The sequence below is a fragment of the Paramisgurnus dabryanus genome, chromosome 1, assembly GCF_030506205.2.
Source record: "Paramisgurnus dabryanus chromosome 1, PD_genome_1.1, whole genome shotgun sequence".
NCBI lineage: Eukaryota > Metazoa > Chordata > Actinopteri > Cypriniformes > Cobitidae > Paramisgurnus > Paramisgurnus dabryanus.
The window spans coordinates 34,812,061-34,834,922 of record NC_133337.1 but is presented as its reverse complement, the minus strand read 5'-3'; the positions used below and the strand labels follow the sequence as shown (position 1 = coordinate 34,834,922).

General features: G+C 36.6%; 1 protein-coding gene across 2 annotated transcripts in view; it reads right to left on the bottom strand.

Moving 5' to 3' along the window:
• Window positions 1-10,224: 10,224 nt before the first annotated feature.
• The window catches only part of apaf1 (apoptotic peptidase activating factor 1), a 30,655-nt gene continuing 18,017 nt past the window's right edge, over window positions 10,225-22,862 (bottom strand). The window contains exons 16-28 of one of the 2 annotated variants that reach the window (XM_065284798.2): window positions 21,784-21,909; window positions 21,520-21,672; window positions 18,748-18,876; window positions 18,006-18,131; window positions 17,783-17,902; window positions 16,678-16,800; window positions 15,086-15,202; window positions 14,559-14,684; window positions 13,980-14,111; window positions 13,723-13,848; window positions 13,160-13,285; window positions 12,909-13,055; window positions 10,225-12,132 (exon numbers count right to left, since the gene is read on the bottom strand). In XM_065284798.2, coding sequence (XP_065140870.2) covers window positions 11,974-12,132; window positions 12,909-13,055; window positions 13,160-13,285; window positions 13,723-13,848; window positions 13,980-14,111; window positions 14,559-14,684; window positions 15,086-15,202; window positions 16,678-16,800; window positions 17,783-17,902; window positions 18,006-18,131; window positions 18,748-18,876; window positions 21,520-21,672; window positions 21,784-21,909 — 1,710 coding nt within the window. In that variant the 3' untranslated portion in view covers window positions 10,225-11,973. The remainder of the gene's footprint in view (window positions 12,133-12,908; window positions 13,056-13,159; window positions 13,286-13,722; window positions 13,849-13,979; window positions 14,112-14,558; window positions 14,685-15,085; window positions 15,203-16,677; window positions 16,801-17,782; window positions 17,903-18,005; window positions 18,132-18,747; window positions 18,877-21,519; window positions 21,673-21,783; window positions 21,910-22,862) is intronic. The other variant, XM_065284795.2, reaches the window with a different exon arrangement.

Genomic DNA, 22,862 nt, shown 5'->3' with positions numbered 1-22,862 from the left:
AAGACTCAACATTGGCACAAAAGAAGAAGTGTGTTTTTGGATGTAAGGAGAAGTAAGCCAGCATTATGGAAACAATGAATATAGTTTGTTTATCTGGGGTAGCAGTGAAGTTTTGCATGTGTGTTTGTTTAACGCTGGATTTTGTTGAAAAGTCGTGACTCGCTCCTCCCGCAGCCCATGACTCCTAAACTGGTTTATTTTCATATTGCTACGATTTTATAATTTATTTTTAAAATATTATAACTTTATTCTCATAATGTTTATTTTACATGCCATTAAAACTTAGTTATATTATTATAAATCACAAAGGACCAAAGTTTCAGCTAAAAAACCTTCAGCTAAAAACAGATTAGATCAAGAAAAATGTCACCTATGTCTTGAGTTGCCTCAGAGTAGACCGACAGCAAAATGTATATTTTTCTACTGCTTTTAATGGTTAAGAGCTATTTTGGGGTATTAGACAATATTATGTGATGTCCACACTAATATCAAGAAACTGACTTGTGTGTACCTTGACGTATCCTACTGTAGAGACAAGTTCACTGTAATCAGGTGAGAAGTGCAGGTCAGTTACCCATCCACCATGGGAAGAATCCATAGTTTTTTAGTGTAGATCTTCAGCAGAGATCCATCAATCATGCTCCATAGCTAAAATACACAAATCACACATAACATTAACATTACACAATTCAAAGAATTATCAACATAAAAATACAATAAGAATAAGATTCAAGGAAATATTAAAAGGGTCAAAGAAAAGCCAAAAGTTTGAGTTGATCTTTTGTGATGGCTCTACTACTGTGAATATCACAAACTATGTGAAGAAGACTGTGATGTCCAAGTGGTGACTATTACGTTTTGGAACTAAACTCTCAACCTTGTAAGAAGCTAAAATAAAATTAAGTGAATTTAAATATACCAGTCTGTTCATTTAAAGGCATTAAAGTTTGATTCACACATTACACCACACTGGCTCAGTATTGCACATCCTGTTACCGAGTCACAGCAGAGTTAAATAACAGAGAGCTTTGAAAAACAGAACCGCAGGCCATGAATTATAACATCACAGTCCTGCGTGCCATTCTCTCTCTTTTTGTGGTTGTCTTCCACTTTCCCTGTTTTCCTCTCTTTTCCCCTTCCCTTTTACCTCGGCATATTTAATTGATGAAGTGGATCTTTCCTTACACTTCTGAGCACTGAGTCTGTCTCGCAGCAAGAGAAGCTCATAGAGAAAGACAACAGGTGAGTTTTACTAGTGAGCAAAAAAGGAAAATACATTTAAACACGTCCAAGTATATGCAAAAATCTCCACTTCTATAAAAAGTATTTTCTGTCCTTTATGAGTAAAGGTAAAAGCCTTGAATCCTAGCAAACCTCATTTAAATGGGTAACTTGCACCATGATCTACATGTGCATTCGTTCATCACATTCGTCTTCCATACACTTTGAGGTCATTGCTGAAAAATCAGCGTGTGGCATGTAACAGATTCTGCTAACAAAGCAGTATTTCTGAATGGCCTGAGACCGGGGATTAAGGGATTTATAGCGAAGTTACAGGTATTTAATGAAAGTATAAAACGTGGCAGAAGTATTCAGTCAATAAAATTATCTCATTTTTGAATGAGGTGGCGTTTAGCGACGTTTGAATCAGAGCTCCTCATTGTGATGTCATACAGTTAGTTATTGAAAAAAGTGCAAATTAAAGAGCACCTATTGTCCGATTCAAGATTTACATTTCCTTTGGTGTGTACGTGTGTATTAGTACATGTTAACAATATGCAAAAGGCACAAACCCCAAAGTAAACAAAGATGCGAGTTATCACCTCCAACGTACATTTCTTTTCTTGGACTACAACAAACATACGGATTGTAGGCAAGAGTTTACTTCCTGGGATTGGTGATGTGGAGAAGACCGACATTATCATAATTCCTCCCGCTTCGGACTCATAGCCTGTAAGTTAACTCCTGTTAGCATTGCACTTTGACCGAATCTTTCCAACATGGTAAGGAGCATCACATTTCCTGGTGACGTCAAAGGTATTCAGGCCAATCACAACGTACAGATTAACTGGCCAATCAGGGACACAAAGCTTTCAAATTCATGCGTTTCAGGAAGAGAGTGATATCTGGAGGAACAAAATGTATTGTATGTGGAAAATATTGTGTTTTTTTTACCATAAACCACGCAAACACATTGTATTATACCAAATACACAAAATAACATTGTTTTTTAGTAATGAAATAAGTTACATATGATGGATCAGGTAACAGAAAGTGATAAAAGCTTCCCAATAGATATATTAGGGTATTAACAGATAAGTTAGGAGCACGGTCCCAGTCCGTCATAGACACATTTTACAATCTGACTGTCAGACTGATGGCAACACCATTTTAAACTAAAAACAGAAGACGTTTTTATTGGCCATTTAATTACACAAAGATAAAGTATTAGCACCTAAACTGGCAAAACTTTTAAAAAGAGAATCGTTTGGGGGTAGCTAGGTTTCCATCACAGTGATTTTGCATAAGAAACGAGTGATGAAACAACAAATTTCGGATAAAATCCCTTAAAGGATTAGTCCATTTTCTTAAAAGAAAAATCCAGATAATTTACTCACCACCATGTCATCCAAAATGTTGATGTCTTTCTTTGTTCAGTCGAGAAGAAATTATGTTTTTTGAGGAAAACATTGCAGGATTTTCTCATTTTATTGGACTTTAATAGAGCCCAACATTTAATACTTAACTCAACACTTAACAGTTTTTTTCAACGGAGTTTCAAAGGACTATAAACGATCCCAAAGGAGGCATAAGGGTCTTATCTAGCGAAACGATTGTCATTTTTGACAATAAAAATAACAAATATACACTTTTAAAGCACAACTTCTCGTCATGTAGATCCGATCGTGATGCGCCAGCTGACCCCACGCAATACGTCATGACGTCAAGAGGTCACAGAGGACGAACGCGAAACTCTGCCCCAGTGTTTACAAGTGTATTGAAAGAGGACCGTTCCTACGTTGTTGTATGTCAACTGATACTAATTAATGTCTTTGTGTCAGTTTATTGTTTAAAATGGTCTGCAAATGTGCGTTTTATATATGTAACACGTGACCTCCCTACGTCACTACGCATCTACGTTAGGTCGCGCTGGACCGGACTTAGACGAAAAGTTGTGGTTTAAAAGAGCATATTTTTTCAATTTTCTTGTCAAAAATGACAATCGTATTGCTAGATAAGACCCTTATGCCTCGTTTGGGATCGTTTAAAGACCTTTGAAACTCTGTTGAAAAAAACTGTTAAGTGTTGAGTTAAGTATTAAATGTTAGGCTCTATTAAAGTTTTCCTCAAAAAACATAATTTCTTCTGGACTGAACAAAGAAAGACATCAACATTTTGGATTTTGGAATTATCTGGATTTTTCTTTTAAGAAAATGGAATATTCCTTTAATTTGCAAAAAGTGTTTACGTTCGCTTGTGGTGGTTTTTGAATGATCGGAAATAGAGTAAATGTGACTAATGGGAGATGGAAACACATTTACCAAATAATTTGTGATGTAGTGAACATTAAACGTACGTGACTGATCATCTAGTTGTATCAGCTGACTTTGTCTTTACCATAAATGGCGCTCAACATCATTGAAATGCCCTTGCTGCTAGTGCCTGCATCAAACATTCTGCATTCCTTCTTCTGTGCACAGCATTCAGTTTAGCAATTACAAGCTGCACTGCTAGTAAATGTATAACTTGCCAAATTGTAACTAAACACAGTCCTGTCTACGTTTCTAAGCATGCCTTGTTTTATTTACTGTTGGTTACTAGGTTATCAATACCACCGCCATTCGCTCTAACAACTTGATGGAAACGCGTCTAATTCGCATTTATTTGTTTCTTTTTTGCTAATTTTGAAAAGATTCGCTTCACGTTTCGATGGATCTGTACACAAAAAAATTTAATTAAAAACACAAAGACACATAAAAAAAACTTCCATAAGTGTGGTTGGATATGCAAGTTGGACACGCAACAATAGATTTTGTTGGCTTACATAACAAAAGTAAATGATTTGTTTTCCATCTCTATGTTTAGTCAGAATAAGTTATTAATTGAGGTGGGACCAAATGGCATAAATGGTATGATCAGCTTTCAACAATCACTTTGCTCTCTCTCTCTCTCTTTCTCTGGCAGACAGACATGAACATGGCATCTCATTAGAAAGCTCTTGTGCTGGAGGAGGCGTCACATGGAGTTAAAGAACTTCATCTCATTATGATCTGAAATGAGCAGGCTGAAGTCTGACCTTTAATACCACAGACAGAGGACACAACGTGTGCATGTGTATGTGAGCCCATTACAAGACCCGCTGAGTTAATTAGGCAGTATTTGGCTGTACATAGCATCATTATTGAGAGCATCCGGGGCTCCAAACATTCATATAAAGCATAGCTTACACCCAACCAACACCCGCTGGGTCTCGTTCAATACTAATTAAACACAAGCGTTCTTACTTTTGTCAGCAGAAAAGGTTCTCACGCTGAAATTTTGTTTAGATTCACAACAAGTTAAATTTGTTTTTACTCTCGTTCTAACGTTGATACATATGAATTAGTATGCTGAATTGCAAACGTATCCTTCTGCTCTCATCAGAGCGCATTCACAGCAAATTCGTAAAAAAACAGTGATCATGTTTGCCAGCTGTCCATATATACTGTATAAATATTTCGGTAACACTTTACAATAAGGTTGTTGGCATTTATTAATCTCTGATCATGTTTGTTAATACCAATACAGTTTTTGGCACATTGTGCATTAACTAATCTTAACAGATGTAACTTTTGATTAACTCAGATTAATAAATGCTGTAGAAGTATTGATCAGTGTTAGTTTGTTTTAGCTAATGCATTAACTCATGTTAACAAATACAACCTTAATTTCTCTCTTAATTTCTAATAATTATGTACATAAAAAGACTTTAATTTCTAAGCCTATAGTTTTGTGTGTATGTGGTTTATTTCCTAAATTTAAGAAAAAAGCACAAACGTTCTATGTGAAATGCCAGTTTTACGCAAAAGTCAGTGGAGCACAGTTAGCGAATAAGTCCCACTGTTACAAACATACAGACAGACACCCAACATAAACACAATATATCACTGTAACAGGAACAGGTGTTTGCACAGTAAGAGCTTAGAGTATGAAATGAGAAAGAGAGAGAAGGTGAGAGAGAGACATTGATCTTATGTAGGAAACTGTGGCCTTTTTTCTCTGACCTTGGCCCTCATATCAGCCGAGGTGGAGACAAGAACCCACCCGTAACAGCTCCTTTATGACATGTGAGATCCTGCAGTTTATGTTCACTGTTCAGATCCCAAACCTACAAGAGATGAGAAGCAACAATGCCATATTGTTACATTACATAACAATTGGAAAGTGTCAAATATGACTAGAAATTGCCAATGGAAAAAAAAATTGAAGTTCCTTATTGTCAAGTCAGACAGAAAGTACAAAACTGGACCTTTTCTGTCTCTGGGGTGGTACCCTAAAGTTCTGTTTTGCACCCTCACAAGTATACAAAACATAATACTGTTGTACATTTTTGGGTACATTACCATGTACCTTAAACACCTATTGCTTAGGTACAGTTACATTTTTTATACCCCTAACATTTACACAATAGGTCATTAAAGGTACACAATAGGTCACAGTTTTGTACTTTTTTCTGACAGTGTAGAAGTGAGCCTTACATTAATGAAAGACAAATTCTGAAAGGGCCAACACAAATCACTTTCAGTCAGATGATAAAAACAGGTGGAAAAAGGTCATAAATGACTTAATTTTGGGGGATTTTTTTGGCACACTTTAGGCACCTTAGTGCCAATTGGGCATCATTTAAATGCCACGGCCAACCTGAGCATTGTTTCTGACCATGTCCATCCCTTTATGACCACCATGTACCCATCCTCTGATGGCTACTTCCAGCAGGATAATGCACCATGTCACAAAGCTTGAATTATTTCAAACTGGTTTCTTGAACATGACAATGAGTTCACTGTACTAAAATGGCCCCCACAGTCACCAGATCTCAACCCAATAGAGCATCTTTGGGATGTGGTGGAACGAGAACTTCGTGCCCTGGATGTACATCCTACAAATCTCCATCAACTGCAAGATGCTATCCTACAGTATATGCTTTCGGCACCTTGTTGAAGGCAGTTCTGAAGGCGAAAGGGGGTCAAACACAGTATTAGTATGGTGTTCCTAATACGTGAGTGTATTTACATAATAAATACACACAATACACACACAAATATATTATGCAAACACAAACTTTTATTTTGTATGTGATTAATCGCGATTAATCTTTTGACAGCCCTAAAATTTAGCAATAAAAATAATGGAAAAAAAACCCCACCATGGCCCTTTAAACCCAAGCTAAACATAAAAACCGTGCCCTTCGGTTGGTACAAGGTCTAAAACCCAAGGTACCCAAACTTTTATAGCGGGTCTTGATGGATATCACAATAGTTTAATGTTGTACAATTTTAATGTGTATGTAGCTGTTCACAACAGACAGTTCCTGAACAGTGTCATCACTCTTCGTGAACCACATGTGCTTGTCATCGAAAACAAAACAAATCAATGAGCCCTGAAACGACCCGACGCCCAGAATTTCCCCAACTAACAGCAGAACAGCTGCAGCAAACATTTATGTGCTGTGATTATTAAACCGCAAGTGCACATTGGGAGCTATGTCACTTCATATCTGTCATCCACAATGTTAATATAACAACATTTTGAATGTAAGAAAGAAAAAAGACAAGAATGAAAATAAAGATCGAAAGCTGAAGAATGAAATAGCTGCCTGTGATATGTAGCCGTGAAGTCATGGGTTCGATTTCCAGGGAACACATAGACAAATGGCATCTGTATTTGTCACTTTAGGTTTACTAAAACATTAAATGCACCATAACACACCTTCAGCAATTACTGTGCTTGCCATGGCACAGCACCCTAACAATCTGCTGCCCTCTGGTGTTACATAACTGAGCTGACATCACTGCAGATGCTGAAAGCTCATTTACATGCACTACATGCTTGAGATAGACAGATAGATTTATAGAGATAGAGATAGAGAGAGAGAGAGAGATAGAGATAGAGAGAGAGAGAGAGAGAGAGAGAGAGAGAGAGAGAGAGAGAGAGAGAGAAAGAGAGAGAGAGAGAGAAATGAAGACAGATTTGAGAGTGAGAGAGAGAGAGACTAAAGGGCATGTGGTTGACAGCCAATGCAAATCGTATAGTTGAACACCCGAGAGCAACAATGATGGCTTTTTTTTACCCAGAATACTTTGCATGCCCAACCAGAAAACCCCCAGAGACAGTTAACTATCCAATACAAAAAAAATTTATATATTACAATTAGACACTTTACTGTCCAATGATGTCACACAGGTGAGTTGTGGTACCTGAACGCTACCATCCTCAGTTCCCATGCATGGCCAAGTAAGGAGAACATCTGCTGATACACGCACAGCGAATCCTGAACAGAAACTTCGAACAGAACCACACCATCAGATCCGGTCCCTACCTGGTGGCCCACAATGCAACAGTGCACTCTGAATACAACATACAGTATAGACCTACATTAAGCTCCAAATGCCTACTGGTTAAACTAGTGTCTCTGTTTTGCTTTTATTTATTAATACAAATGATCTGCAAAATAATTTGAGCAAAATGCTGATCTGAAAATATAAACCTGAGCTTTTAAAGGGGATATTTCACAAGACGTTTTTAAGATAAATCTTTGGTGTCCCCAGAGTACACATGTGAAGTTAAAATTGTCACTTTGTAGGTGTGGGCAAAAATGTGCCACCTTGGGGTCCTTTTAAATGCAAATGAGCTGATCTCTGTACTAAATTGCAGTGCTGTGGTTGGATAGTGCAGATTAAATGGCGGTATTACCCCCTTCTGACATCACAGGGGAACTAAATTTCAATGACCAATGATTTTTTCACATGCTGCAAGGGAATGTTTACCAAAACTAAGTTACTGGGTTGACAAAGGTTTCGCATTTTCTATGTTAATAGAAGCACCTGTGACCCAATTATAGCACTTAAACATAGAAAAGTCAGATTTTCATGATATGTCCCCTTTAATTTTAGAGATTGAGTGTAGCCTCAGACTTTTGATCTCTTTTGTAATATCTATGACAAAAAGGAATCACAGCACAACCTGTTTACAATGTCGTCGTTTATGTCAAGCCCTTAAACTTCAAAAGTTCTCTCCCAGTTAGGAACATGTTCTGGGCCGAATCTGGCTTAAATTGGGAATTTCTGTCTTAATTATGGCTTTCTTATGTTCATAATATCCTTGTGTGAAACGTTTTGGTGCGAGTCTAGCCAACAAAATGCAAAAGGCACCTATTTGGTTGAGTTCTGGGTTGAGTTTGGTCTGCCAGAGAAAGAAAATATTTTGGGTGAGATTTGGTTGGCCGAATAGTGAAAAACGAAAGTTTTTTGTCATGAAAGCCTTTATTTATACAATAGACACTTTTTAAAACCTATTTATATCAAACCCATAGGTGTCATTTACACTGGGGACACTGGGGGCATGTCCCCACCACTTTTTGAAATGGCTGATTTTGTCCCCACCACTTTTTGAAATGGCTGATTTTGTCCCCACCACTTTTTGAAAGCATTTGGTTAAAATGTTCTGAAAAATCAAACAATACCTGTGCAGCTTACACTGCAAAAATGACTTTCTTACTTGTATTTTTGTCTTCTTTTCAGTAAAAATATCTAAAAATTCTTAAATCAAGATGCTTTTTCTTGATGAGCAAAATGACCTAAGAAAATAAGTCTAGTTTTTAGACAAAAAATATACAATTTAAGTGAATTTGTGCTTAAAACAAGCAAAAATATCTGCCAATGGGGTGAGAAAAAAATCTAAAAATAAGATTTCTTTTTTCTTAAACACTTAATTTAAGAACATTTTCTCACCTCATTGGTAGATATTTTTGCTTGTTTCAGCACAAATTCACTTAAATTGTATATTTTTTGTCTAAAAACTATTTATAACTATAACTAAGACTTATTTTATTAGGTCATTTTGCTCATCAAGAAAATGCATCTTGATTTAAGAATTTTTAGATATACTGAAAACAAGACAAAAATACTAAGTAAGAAAGTCAGTTTTCAAGAAAAAAATTCTTAGTAAAATATCTACAAATTTTTAAATTAAGATGCTTTTTCTTGATGTGCAAAAATCTAGTTTTTAGACCAAAAATATCAAATTTAAGTGATTTTGTGCATAAATCTGGGGTAAGCAATTTTTTCTTGAATTTAGTGTTTAAGAAAAATTCTCATGATTTTTTTGCTTTCCCCATTGGCAGATTTTTTGGCTTGTTTTATGCACAAAAATCGCTTACATTTGGTATTTTTGGACTTATTTTCTTAGGTCATTTTGCTCATCAAGAAAAAGCATCTTAATTTAAGAATTTTTTGATATTTTTACTGAAAACAAGGCAAAAATACAAAGAACATTTTTCTTGAAAATAATTTGTGCAGTGTACGACTGGTTTTGTGGTCCAGGGTCACATATGTTGCGTTGTGTGCTTATGGTGTGTTAGTATTTTACATATGTAATGAATTTCATTGTAATCATTAACTTAACATGCTGTTGTTTTCTACAGTATGGTGCTTTGGCACAGTTCGGTTGAGCTGGTGTTGTAGGGACTGTTACATGTGCAGTCGACATTGTTGAGGGTTTTATGCTGAGTATTTTTGTGTTGTTGACCGGCCTACAATATGCCCATTTTTGATGCGCCGTTATTCAAAAATCCTGGGGCGGAAATTCAGATCTAAACGGCTCTGCTAAGCTAAGCGGCTATCGAATGACAACACACTAAACAAACTACACAATCAGAACTAGTTACATATTTCTGAAGGAGGGACTTCATAAAACAAGAAAGACAACAGCCTGTTTTGAGGACAGTGAAAACAGCGCTATACAGGTAAGTAAATTGTGTGAAAAAATACCGCATTTTTTACACGTGAAACATGAACACATGATATATTCCCCACAATAAACACAATCATAGCTTCAAAAACATAGAAAGAACGGGAGCTTTAAAGGACGAAAGTATTGAAAATATGACAATTTTTTCGCTACAAATATGACAATTTCAAACATGTTTTCAATTCTTACCCGAGTAAAGCCATCAAATCCAGCACATTCTCACTCGTCAACCATAGTGGACAGTTTACTGGTCTTTACTTTGATGTAGGTACAAGTTTTGACAGAAAGGTTAAATGTCTTTTTCATATAAGAAAACTGATCAACAGACATTTTAATAATTTGCAAACTTTCATACAGTTCTTATCTTACCCCATATTAAACACAAATTCCCATGGTACAATGTAGAATTTTACTTCACCAGCATAGAGATCAAATTATCTTACATGCAGTATGAACAGTGGTATTGCTTTTGTTTTTTCACTGGTTTCAAGACAATATAGTTAGTATTAAAAAGACAGTGAGAGTACTTCTCTCTCCTAAGCATTTATTAGGGAGCATGTTTGTATAAAACTGTAAAGATGCAGTATGTGTACACTTTGTCTTTACAGAATAAAACTATAAAATAACAAAGCATTATGGGGGCCAGAAATCCACCTTTCCTTCAGATTTTTGTTCGCATAATGCTTTGCATAAGGGTGTTATTTTATATTTCATAGCAAACAGCTGCCAGTAATACTGTAATTTCTAAAAATTTTTAACATCGTTGTTTAAGCTATATATTGCATGCTGTAATATACGGTGTTGTACAGAATGACATTTAGACACGGCAGTGCAGTCTTTTCAGTCAGCTGCTAAAAGAAAGTGTCAAATACAGACGGAGCATGACCATACATTAAATTGCCCTCCACCTGATTTTTTTCATATTCTATCACATTTTACTTTAGCAATCCCTAAATCTGAATTCCTGTAAATTTAATCTAAAACTCCAGGTGTTTTCATTTCAAGAAACCAGTAAAACAAACAAAAATGCAACCAAATGCATTACCAACATCAACAATCACATTGACAGATTATAAATTATATTTTGTTAGACACTTCAACAAAAAAATCATCAGTTTAACAAAATCAACAAAACAGATGTTTTTAACGAGTACTTTCTTCTGCGTTTTATCTTTAAGTTAAGTCAACACTTAGGGGACAATAAGAAATACAGATTTACCCTGTGGCAATCCATTGTGATGTGTTCCTCTGCGTTGAGACAAAGCGCTGCACTACACTACCTATTAGTATCAGATGAGAGAGACACAAATACAACATATGCAGTGCTGTTGGTCCCCAGGACCATGATTAAAAGTCACTGTATCAAAGCATTTTCATTGTTACATAACTTTAATAAGCTGTTGGATGATTTGTCACATTTTATTACCTCAAAAGCACCGTAAACACAATTAAATTTATTTCAAAAGTGCTGAAAGATCACTTTGTGTTTACTCTGTAAAACTTGCCTGCCTAGTGTGCTACATCCTGGACATCAGCATCAAAAGCACCTGTTCAGAAAAGTCTATAGTCATAAAAAGGACATAGTGTACTACAAAGAAAAAGTGCATGAAACATCGTCACAGCTTTTAAAAATCCCTGATCACACCTGAGTGTTATGCAAATTGTGTTAGAGATATTAAGGCATTGGTTCAAATTCACGGGCTGCTTACGCTCTCAAAAAAAAAAATAATGTGCTAGGAAGGGTTCATGAAGTACTTGATGTCAGAGAGAAAGTAAGATTGTCCTAGAAAAGCAAAGATTGATCAAGGCAACAATTGTTACACATATCCATAAGGCAGGTGACTACAAAATGCATAACCAAGATGGTTGAAATTGCCTTAAAGTCAAGAAAAAACTTTTCAACTTTTTCTTTTAAGTGCATAATAAAGTTTTTTTTGAAAAAATGTTCCCAACACTGTTAAAAGTTTAAGCCCCGCCTCCCTCGACTTTCTTTAAAATGTAAAGGATTCCAATGTTGTCAATGGTGATGAAAGTGCTGAAGTCAGGTGACACGTGGATGTGTTTCAGATTGGCTCCCATCGTGTAGAAAGTCTGCAGTGCCTCTCCTGTCTCCACGCTCCACCACTGAAACGACAAATCATACAATGAGAGATGAAGTCATGAAGCTTTTACTACTACTAGTGACATGCTTTCAAGTATTTAACACATACTCGAAATGTGACCTCTGTATTTAACCCATCCCAGTGAGTCATGAACACACACACGTACCCAGAGCAGTGGGCATCTATCCCTACAGCACCCAATTTGGGGTTAAGGTGCCTTGCTCAAGGGCACATCCCACTGGATCCATCACAGGAAACATTACAGTAATAAAGAATAAACCATGATGCACCTTTCTAATGAAAAACACACAATATCAACATTGATATATAACTACATCCTGCAGAAGACATAAACTCTGGAAGTGCTCCCACAGAAGGAAACACAGCATGATATGCGTCACCTCCTTCCTTTGTGTGGTCATAACAGATTTACAGCAGGTTTGGTTCGGTCTCATAAAGAAAGAGAGCTGAGGACACGAAACCGACACGCACTATGATTAATTTATCATTTGATATTACAGACAGCGGGATCTTGAGAGAGGACAGCCAGTGATCAATCAGAGCTTATTATCGAGCCTCAGACGGATCCATCATACACACACACACAGCTCCAGTGTTTAGCAGCGTTGGGGCACCCTGTCATAGACGCATTTGATAAACTGACTGACTGATGAATAATGAAACATCACTGGGCGTGTGATACTTACACAATGTACAGACAGCTACATATAAATCTAAAGGTATCTAAGGGGTTAAGGGTTTGGCCTTTATTATGTGATGTCACCAGTGCATGTGTACCTTAATGTATCCTCCTGTTGAGACGAGTACGCTGTTATCAGGTGAGAAGTGCAGGTCAGTTACCCATCCACCGTGCAAAGAGTCCATCAAGTCTTTAGTGTCCCGAGAGCAGATTTTTAGCAAAGATCCATCTTTCATGCTCCATAGCTACACACAAACACACATAACATTAACGTAACAGCACATTATTACGATCATTAACCTTGTAGATAAAATTATATTCTTTATTTAATTCACTTTACTGTATTTACCCTTATTTCTCCATTGTCATCGCCCGTTGCTAGCCGCTTGCTATCCCAAGAAAAACGGCAGCTACGCACGCAATCTTTGTGTCCCTTAAGCAGAAACGCCATTTCCCATGAGACGCTGCTCCAAACCTGAAAAGACAAAATCAACAGTTACAATCTATTTATGTACATAAACTAAGCCAAGCAAAACCTTAACATATTTTAAGCAGACAACTGCCATTTTAGCTTGGAAAAACTGAAAACGTTTGTATTAGTGGCTTAAAAAAATGCAAAACTTTTCCAAACAAGGGATCGTTTTAACAACTTTTGTTAAAAAAAATTATTTATATGTTGTAGTGTAAACGTAGCATGGGCGATGCATTAGAAATATCAGATTTCAAAACATTATACGAATGTGGTTTGCAATATGTTTTATAAGCAATTTTAGTCAGAATTTGTCATTAATATGATTGTAACTCTAACAGGAGTTTGCATGGTGACAGTTCAGGGTATGATACGAAAAAGAGAGAGAAAGTGAGCGAGAGACATTGATCTGATGTAGAAATCTGTGTCCTCCTTTCACTGACCTTGGCGGTCGTATCAGCTGAGGTGGAGACGAAAAGCCGTTTGTCAGAGGACACGTCACATGACAGCACAGCTCCCTTATGACATGTGATGTCCTGCAGTTTCTGTCCACTGTTCAGATCCCAAACCTACAAGACATGACATTTTTGGATCCTCCTTGTTTATACTACTGTGACTATTTGGGCTTGTTAAAAAATTTTGTTGCAATTGCCAAGTCCTATAGTGAGGAGTTTTTAGTCAACTGTGAGCTTGCGATTACCTTGACGGTGCCGTCAAAAGACCACGAGAGAACATGAGGAGAGGAAGATGAGGAGTTCAACAGGTGAAACTTTCGGACTGGCTCCTTATGACCCTCCAACACAAGACATTCACCTGTCCTCCACTTCCACACCTGTAGAGATGAAAAAAATAATGCTAAGCATAATGGTGTGTGCAAAATAAAAGCGAATTTAAAGATTTACATTAGGAGGTCTGATTACATGGGGACACAATTAAGGCAAATACGTTGCCAAGTTCACATTTTAAACTTGCGCGCCAGTTTTTCAGCTCAAGCAGGAAATTAGCATTACATGGTCAGCCAATCAGCAAAGAGCTTATTTACTCGTCCAGTTGTATCAAAAAAATGGAGGACAGCATCATTTTCATTTGTGCTAGCGATTTAAAATTACTTTTACTGTTCACTTTTAATGTATGGTTTGAAATGTATACTTTTAAATATACTTTACTTCAATGTATACTTTTATATAAACTTCAAGACCCAAACGTTTTGATCAGGCTACATGATTGAGTGTTTTATCGCTGTGATGATGAGAAACAGGTACGGCTGTAGCTGAAATACCCGGACAGTGGCGTCCTCTGAGGATGTGATGAGGGTCTGACCGTCATCAGTGAACTGACAGTGGTGAACTGTTCTGGTGTGACCCAAGAGCGTCGCCAAAATATTTCCAGATGGGACCTCCAATACCTGCAGAGAGGGAAGGAAAAGAAAAACAAAGACACAGATAAAAAAAACAAAAAATTCTGTTCTGCATCATGTGAAGAGGGTAAAAATCCTTAAAGCTAAGGAATGACAAGAATTAAAAAATAAAGAGAGAAGACATGGCTGAAGTATGAATAGCTGCCTGTGCTTCGACCAGTTATGCAATATGGTGACAATCAATAGGAGTACAAAGAAGTAAACAAATGTCCCTGTTTTATATCTGTTTGTCCATTTAAATATGATTTAAAATGCAGGCACTGCTCCATATATGTACAACCACTTTACAAAATGTATTTTTGGCAACAAGTTAACCTTTTTGATGACATAATGTGTTGTAAGAGGTGATACACCTCATTTGTGGCCACACATCTTACCATGTATCGTACCTGCACTGTACCTGTCTCTAGCCCTAGTGCCAGCACAAAATCACGCTGTAAGGCCAGCAGCTGCAAAGTTCTCCAGGCAATGTTCTTCAGAAACTGTCTGACTTTCACACTTCCTGTCTGTACCGACATACAGCACCATTCAAATCACACACACAGCACAAGCATACATATAAACAGGTGTTGCTTAGTTCAACACAGGTGTTGCTTAGTTCAACTCAAGCTTTACTTAAACATTAAATGCACAATAAAACACCTTCTACAATTACTGTAACTGTATGTACTTGCCATGTATCACATAGCGCCTTAACAATCTGCTGCCCTCTGGTGTTAAATAACTGAACTGACATCACTGCATTTCATCTTTCTGTCTTTCTTTTTTCTCTCGTTCCAAAACAAAAAAGTCACATTTATTACACTTCTGTAAAACTCAATACAACTCACCTCCGGCACTCAGACATTTAGGAGAGAGAGAGAGAAGGTGAGAGACATAGAGAGAGAGAATAAAGGGCATGCGGTTGACAGCCATGGTAAATCGTATAGCTGAAGGAGTCAAAACACCCATTAGAGAAACAATGATGGCTATTTTACCCAGAATGCTTTGCATACGCATACAAGTTAACTTTCCAATACAAAAAATTAAGAATATTAACTCTTTCCCTGCCATTGACAAGTTTTTACGACAATCCATATTTCCACTATAATCCACCAGGACCAACTTATATAACACAAAAGCAACCGCTTACGCCAAACAGTAAAATCTATGTGTATGTTTTGATCATCGCTCTGAATCTGATCTCTATCAAAAGTCTTTGACGCAAATGTAATTATCTCAGCTTTTTGCTTACAATTTGGTATTTTTGAAGAAACCTACCCATATATGAGAGGTGATAAAAAGAGAACAAATAAAGAAGGGATGAAACTTTTTTAGTTTGAAAGCAGAGAGTCTGTTCTTTCATTTGATAGATTGTTTGTTTATATACAGTTCTGTGCCAAAGTCCTAGGGCACCACCACCAGACTTGTTGTTTTAGAAGTTTTAATGTATATCCATATTTATTTTTCAATCTATTTTATTAAGATACAAGCAGAAAATACAGGAAATGTGTACAAAAAATACATTTTAAGGACTTAATGTTGTCTTTAGGCATTGTCAGTGTTTATTGTGACCTCTCTTGGCACTACATCTTGAGCTTTTTTGAGCAGAATGAAGTAAAAAGACACATTTTTTTTAAATTAGAAATTAGGATTTGATTTTATTAATGTTTAAGAGATCCTGCAGTTTCCTGCTATTGCTCAAGTGGAATGGAGAGTTTACCCTAAAAACTTGACACATCAGTTTACATTTGTATACAGTTTTTAATTCTTCATACACATTTCCTGTATTTTCTGGATGTATTCTATTAAATAGACTGAGAAACAAATATATATGATCATTATAATGGCATGGAGGGCTAAGACTTTTGCACAGTACTGTATTTAAAGAAGAACATTTTCTGGAAGGCATTAAACAACTTTTTGAAATAACACTGGTGGGGAAATAGTTAAGATTAGACACTTGACTGTCTAATAATGTTACGCAGTAGATTTGTGGTACCTGAACGCCACCATCCTCAGTTCCCATGGCCACATGAGCACACCTGCTTATACACGTACAGCGAATCCTGGATGGAAACGTGACGCTCTCGAACAGAACCGCACCATTGGATCCGGTCCGTACCTGGTGGCCCACAATGCAACAGTGCACTCTGAATACAACATATTTACAGTCTATTCTAAAAGTCTGAGACTACTAGTGAAACAAGTGTTTTTGTTTTGGTTTTCATTTTTTTTTAATGTTTTAAATGTTCAGTAAAATTAGACTAGTAACACACGGCAACCCGGATCCTGCAAATAATTTTGACAGGTTTAGTTTAATAGTACACAAAAATTTAATATAAATATGTCTCTTAAAAACATATATGCATTTTATTTACAAACGATAAAACCAAATAGTGTGTTCGTGACATTTGAAGGTCTTGCCTTATCTTAAAACAAAACGAAAATAAACAGGTTTTCCTCTGAGAATGAAGTCTGCATTCGATAAAAATTAGCTCTTAAAAATGTACAAATCAAGCGGGATAATAAACAGGCAGTCGGTTGTTATCACAAAATAGGCTTTATATCCTTTATCGCAAAATAGGCATTATATCCATTACATATACATAATAGCTCACATTTGGCTTAAATTTAACAACGTCATTGTCGCAAATTTGTTTAGATTTTAAAGTGCACCAATTATCCAATTCATGATTTTACACATCCTTTGGTGAGTAAGTGTGTGTTACTACATGTTAACGATATGCAAAGGTACAAATCTCCGAAATGAGTCTCCTCTTAAACTTAAATTTATTTTCTTGGACTACAACAAACACACTGATTGTATTGTAAATATCCACTAGAGAAGAGGTTTGTACCCAAACCAATCATGAGCCCCATTCACTTCCATAGTATTATTTTTTCCTACTATGGAAGTCTCTTCACATTCCTTAAAATATCTTAATTTGTGTTCATCAGAACAAAAACATTTATACAGGACCGTAACAACATGAGAGTGAAAAAATGATAACTGAATTTTCAGACTTTTGGGCCTATCAAACAAAACAAAAAAGAAAACCCAGCACAGCCCTACACAAACCAAATCAAAACACAGTAAGCAGTACCTGCAGTCTATTTCGACTGTCGGCGGTGACTATTGTAATGTCATTCTGTGAGAACATAACATCAAAGTCTCTCTTCAGAGCCGCAGCAGATGAGGTGTGAACCTTTTCCGTCTCCCACAACTAGACATCAGTACAAACATGTTATGATGACAGGCCGACGCTGTTAAAATAAATAACTGCGAAACAACTATGTCAAATACAGGAATGAAGGAATAAAGCTCACCCTGATGGTCTGATCATCAGAGGAAGACAACAGCAGTGACCCATCAGGAGAAAACTGGACACAATGAACCCAGCTCAGGTGTCCGTTGCATTCGGCCGTCTTCTTATTGGTCTCAAAATTCCACAGCTGAAATCCACCAAACATCCCTTTCATTAGGGATTTTATATTCATATATTATTTTTATTTGGCTATTTGCACAGTATCTATTTTGTAATGCTGGCTTTAGATTCTTGATCACACTACCAAATTAGACTATCACTATACTACAATTGTATATGACACCTATCCCAGCTCTAGTGCCCTTATTCTTTTTTTCTCTATACGTGACCCTAGGCCACAAAACCAGTTATGAGTCACATGGGTATATTTGTATAAATAGTCAAGAAATTAATTGTCTGGGTCAAGAATATCATTTTTTATGCAAGAAAAAATAGGATATTAAGTAAAGATCATGTACCATAAAAATGTTTTGTAAATGTCCAACCATAAATATATCAAAAATGTATTTATCATTAGTAACATGTGTAATTTAATTTGGACAACTTTAATGGTGATTTTCTCCATGTTTTTATTTTCATATTCCAGATTATCTAATAGTTGTATCTTGACCAAATATCATCCTAACCTAAAAAATTATACATCTATGGAAAGCTTAGTTATTCATATATAAACCACTTAATTTCAACAATTTATTCCTCCACTTCTTTTAAACCCTGACTGTGATTGTGTCTGTATGACGAACCTCCACAGTATAATGGGACAGAGCGACGGCCAGCAGGCTGCTGTTGGGACAGGCGTGGCAGTATTGCACTGTGCTCAGACGACTCGTCTTAATCTCTAAAAGCATTTCTGATGTTGCAACATCAAAAACCTACAACACATGCAACACAATGACAATTTTATGATTGAATTAAAGGGGCAGTTAAAGGGACACTCCATTTTTTTAAATATGCTCATTTTCCAGTCCCCCTAGAGCAGTGTTTCTCAAACTTTTTCAGCCCAAGGACCACTTCATCTTCCAATATTTTTCTGAGGACCACCTAACAGAATCTGACTCTAACACGCCCCCAAAAAAAACAACAAAATAGGAAGGATAAGCTAAATTTAAGTTTAATATGCAACTGTTTTAAGTCAAAAACAAATTTTTTAAACACAAATGCAATGCTATGTTTAAAAATTATTATATGAATTTTATTTCATTTGAAAAAGTTAATGTAAAATGAGTTGCAGCTTAATATGAACAACAAACTGCACATGTGAAAAAAAACTGCAATTAAACATACTGTAACAGCCTAGGTCCCACTTAATGTCATTCCAAAGAGCCATTAATTTAAAACTGAGGTGGTGGTTATGTGAAGTTTATGGTTGTATCTATGGTAACAATATAATGCTGAAAAAAAATTCCCCTTAATGTCCAAAATCACTGAAATTACAGGGATTTTACACATGAAACAAAAACTAGTACATTACAAAACTAATAGATCTGTGGATTTTAGCTGCTTTCAGTTTATGCTTGACATTAAGCTTTATTCTACATTTAAATAGGTAAATAAGATCCATATCACACTCATTGAGAATTTAACTCATTTACTCACTTCATTGCACATATCAAAAAAGTTTATAACATGGAACATAACATTGTTTTATGCAGTTTTTTGTCAAAGCTAATTATTACAGTAGCCCTATTTCAACAACAACAGCCATCTTAATAATTGGCAAACATTAGGCTAGCTTCTAATAAGACAGAATATGTTTTTAGATTTCGCAAGAGCAGTGAAATCAGGTGTATGTTTGTCAGCACGATACGCATACAGTGGTGCAAATTAACTGTTATTCGTTTAAATTGCATTATTGTGTGAGAACGATGCTTTGAATTTTGGAAAAACGGCAGTTTCATTTATTAAGACATGTAACGTAAATGTCATTGTTGATAAGCAAGTCATAATTGAGCAGACTTATCAGACAACAATTGTCGGAAAAGGCAGTGTTTTAAAGCTGGAAATACAACAAATAAAGTTAAAACAGCCATAGAGTCCGGTCTCTTAACTCACCACAGTCAGCTATCGCGTCTTGAGACGCGAGCGGGGGAGGCGATCGCGTTGAACTTGTGGACCAAAGCGCGAAAATAAACACGTGACACAGCTGCTCGCACCAGTCACGTGACTCGCGCTCTGCAGCTCATGCTGTATGAAACAGACGCACGCGCATCAACTCGTAACTGTAGGGCCCGTTGTCTAACTTACTAAATTTATTCTAGAGATGTCTTTTTTACAGACTACATAAAGGGACGGATCAAATTACCTTGGGGGCCGGGTCTGACCCGCGGGCCGCCAATTGAATAGCCCTGGTATAAACACTTGCCTAATTTAGGTCATCTTTTGGCGGACCACTAGGGGGGTTTGGCGGACCACTAGTGGTCCGCGGACCACACTTTGAGAATTACTGCCCTAGAGTTAAACATTTGATTTTTACCCTTTTGGAATCCATTCAGCCGATCTCTGGGTCTGGCGCTAGCACTTTTAGCATAGCTTAGCATAATCCATGAATCTGATTAGACCATTAGCATCGCGCTAAACAATAACCAGAGAGTTTCAATATGTTTCCTATTTAAAACTCGACTCTTCTGTAGTTACATCGTGTACTAAGGCCGACAGAAAATTAAAAGTTGAGATTTTCCAGGCAGATATGGCTAGGCACTATACTCTCATTTAGGGGTATTAATCAAAGACTTTGCTGCTATAACATGGCTGCAGCAGGCACAATGATATTACCAAGTGCCTAAAAATAGTCCCCTGCTATTGAAAGTAACCAAGGGGACTATTTTCGGGCAGTGCGTTATATCACTACGCCTGCTGCAGCCATGATACAGCAGCAAAATCCTTGATTATTACGCCAGAATGAGAGTATAGTTCCTAGCCATATCAGCCTAGAAAATCATTTTTTTTTAATTTTTCATCAGTTTTAGTACATGATGTAATTACAGAAGAGTCAAGTTTTAAATAGGAAAAATATCGAAACTCTTTAGTAAATTTTTATTGCGATGCTAATGGTCTAATCAGATTTAATGGATTATGCTAAGCTATGCTAAAAGTGGTATCACCAGACACGGAGATCGGCTGAATGGATTCCAAAATGTAAAAATCAAATGTTTAACCCTAAGGGAGCTGGAAAATTAGCATATTTAAAAAAAAAGTGGAGTGTCCCTTTAATGATTTAGCTTCTTGTACTGTAGTTCATCTATTAGAGGCTGGTCTCTAGTGGAGGTAATGGGTCTGATACCCAAATAATCCACATATAAAATGAATGCACTGCAATTCGCTTTGTATTAAAATGCATAGATTGTAAATGTTTTATGATCGTGTTTAATTGCATCAATGTATATTATTATAAAGCTATTTGTGTAATTGTTCCTATTAAATAAGGTTTTGTGTGTATTGGAAAAACAAAAATGGAGCTACAGGCACTAAATCAAAAATATCGCTTGGCATTTAACACACAGACACAATTCACTTACAAACACTGTGTTCTTGGCAGCACAAATGATCCGCGAGCCGTCGGCCGACCACGTGCTGCATTTCACAATAAGGTTTATTTCGTCGTCACTCTCTGGGAAGAAGTTAAAGACGTCGATTGATTTCCACTCGTTTGCAGACGACACCTTGAACAGCTGACAAACACACAGAAGAAAGTGAAATAAAAGGGGGTCGGGATCACCTTTTTTATCATGGTCAGAACATTTAATTCTAAATCAATACTCTTTGAGTTTACATGGCCACACCTTCAAGGTACCATCATTGGATGAAGTGGCAAGGTAGGCATCGTTTGGAGAGAAGCAGCAGTGATTGACAGGCTCCATGTGTCCGAACATTGTGTTCTGAGAGCTCTTTTTATTCGGGTTCCAGAGCTGCAGAAAAGGAGGAGATGGAAAGAAATTAAATTTGGCAAAAAGTTTAAAAATGGGAGAAAGAAATGAAGAAGAGAAAAATCAAATTTTTGACAAAACTTTTGACATCAGGCCAATTGTTCTCTTAAAAACAAGCTTGCAATGTAATGTAATGCAGTCTTCACAGTCATTAGAAGATTTGCAAGTTTTAAAACACAAGGAACTACAACTTTAGGAGTGCATAAGATATCTTATTTACATAGGAGTCTTACAAGCACAGAAGAACCTCAACGGTCTCATGGGACAAGCTTTTGGCGTTTTCTGAATTCACTTTGCGCAAGCCCCGCTCACATCGATCTAAAAACCACAGTTAGGTCATCATTTCCATTGTAAGTTTTCTTTACATAACGCATTAGTGCACACTTTGGGGATTGTGTAATTTAAAACTATGTATGTTTTCAGTATACATAACAGCAAACATAGAGGGAAGCAGTAGCTCATTTGCATTTAAAGAGACACACAAAACAGCACTTCTTCTTGCACACCCAAAAATTGGCCTTTTCAACAAGGTATAAAACAATCTACAGGCACATTTTGGGGACACCTGGGACTATAATTACATCTTGAAAAATTGCCATATTAGGTGACATTTAAAACTTCACTAAAACTATAAGGGGGAAGTGTATTCCTCCCATTCCTCACATTATCATACTAAGAAATGTTTATTGTAACTTGTTGTGCCTTGAGAGAAACAGAGATTAAGCTGGGAAAGTCAATACCCCTATTTTACCACGTCTACCTTATATCGTATGGCATTCATTCTCTTTCATAAAGCACCTTGTAATAATTTTGTTGACACATTTCTTTTTGGACAATCCCCCATTCCTCTCTTACCGGCACAATAGTAACAAAAGATTTCAAATAAGAAATACGTCAAAGTTGCTTTTAAAGCCAGAGGATCTACATCCAATCAC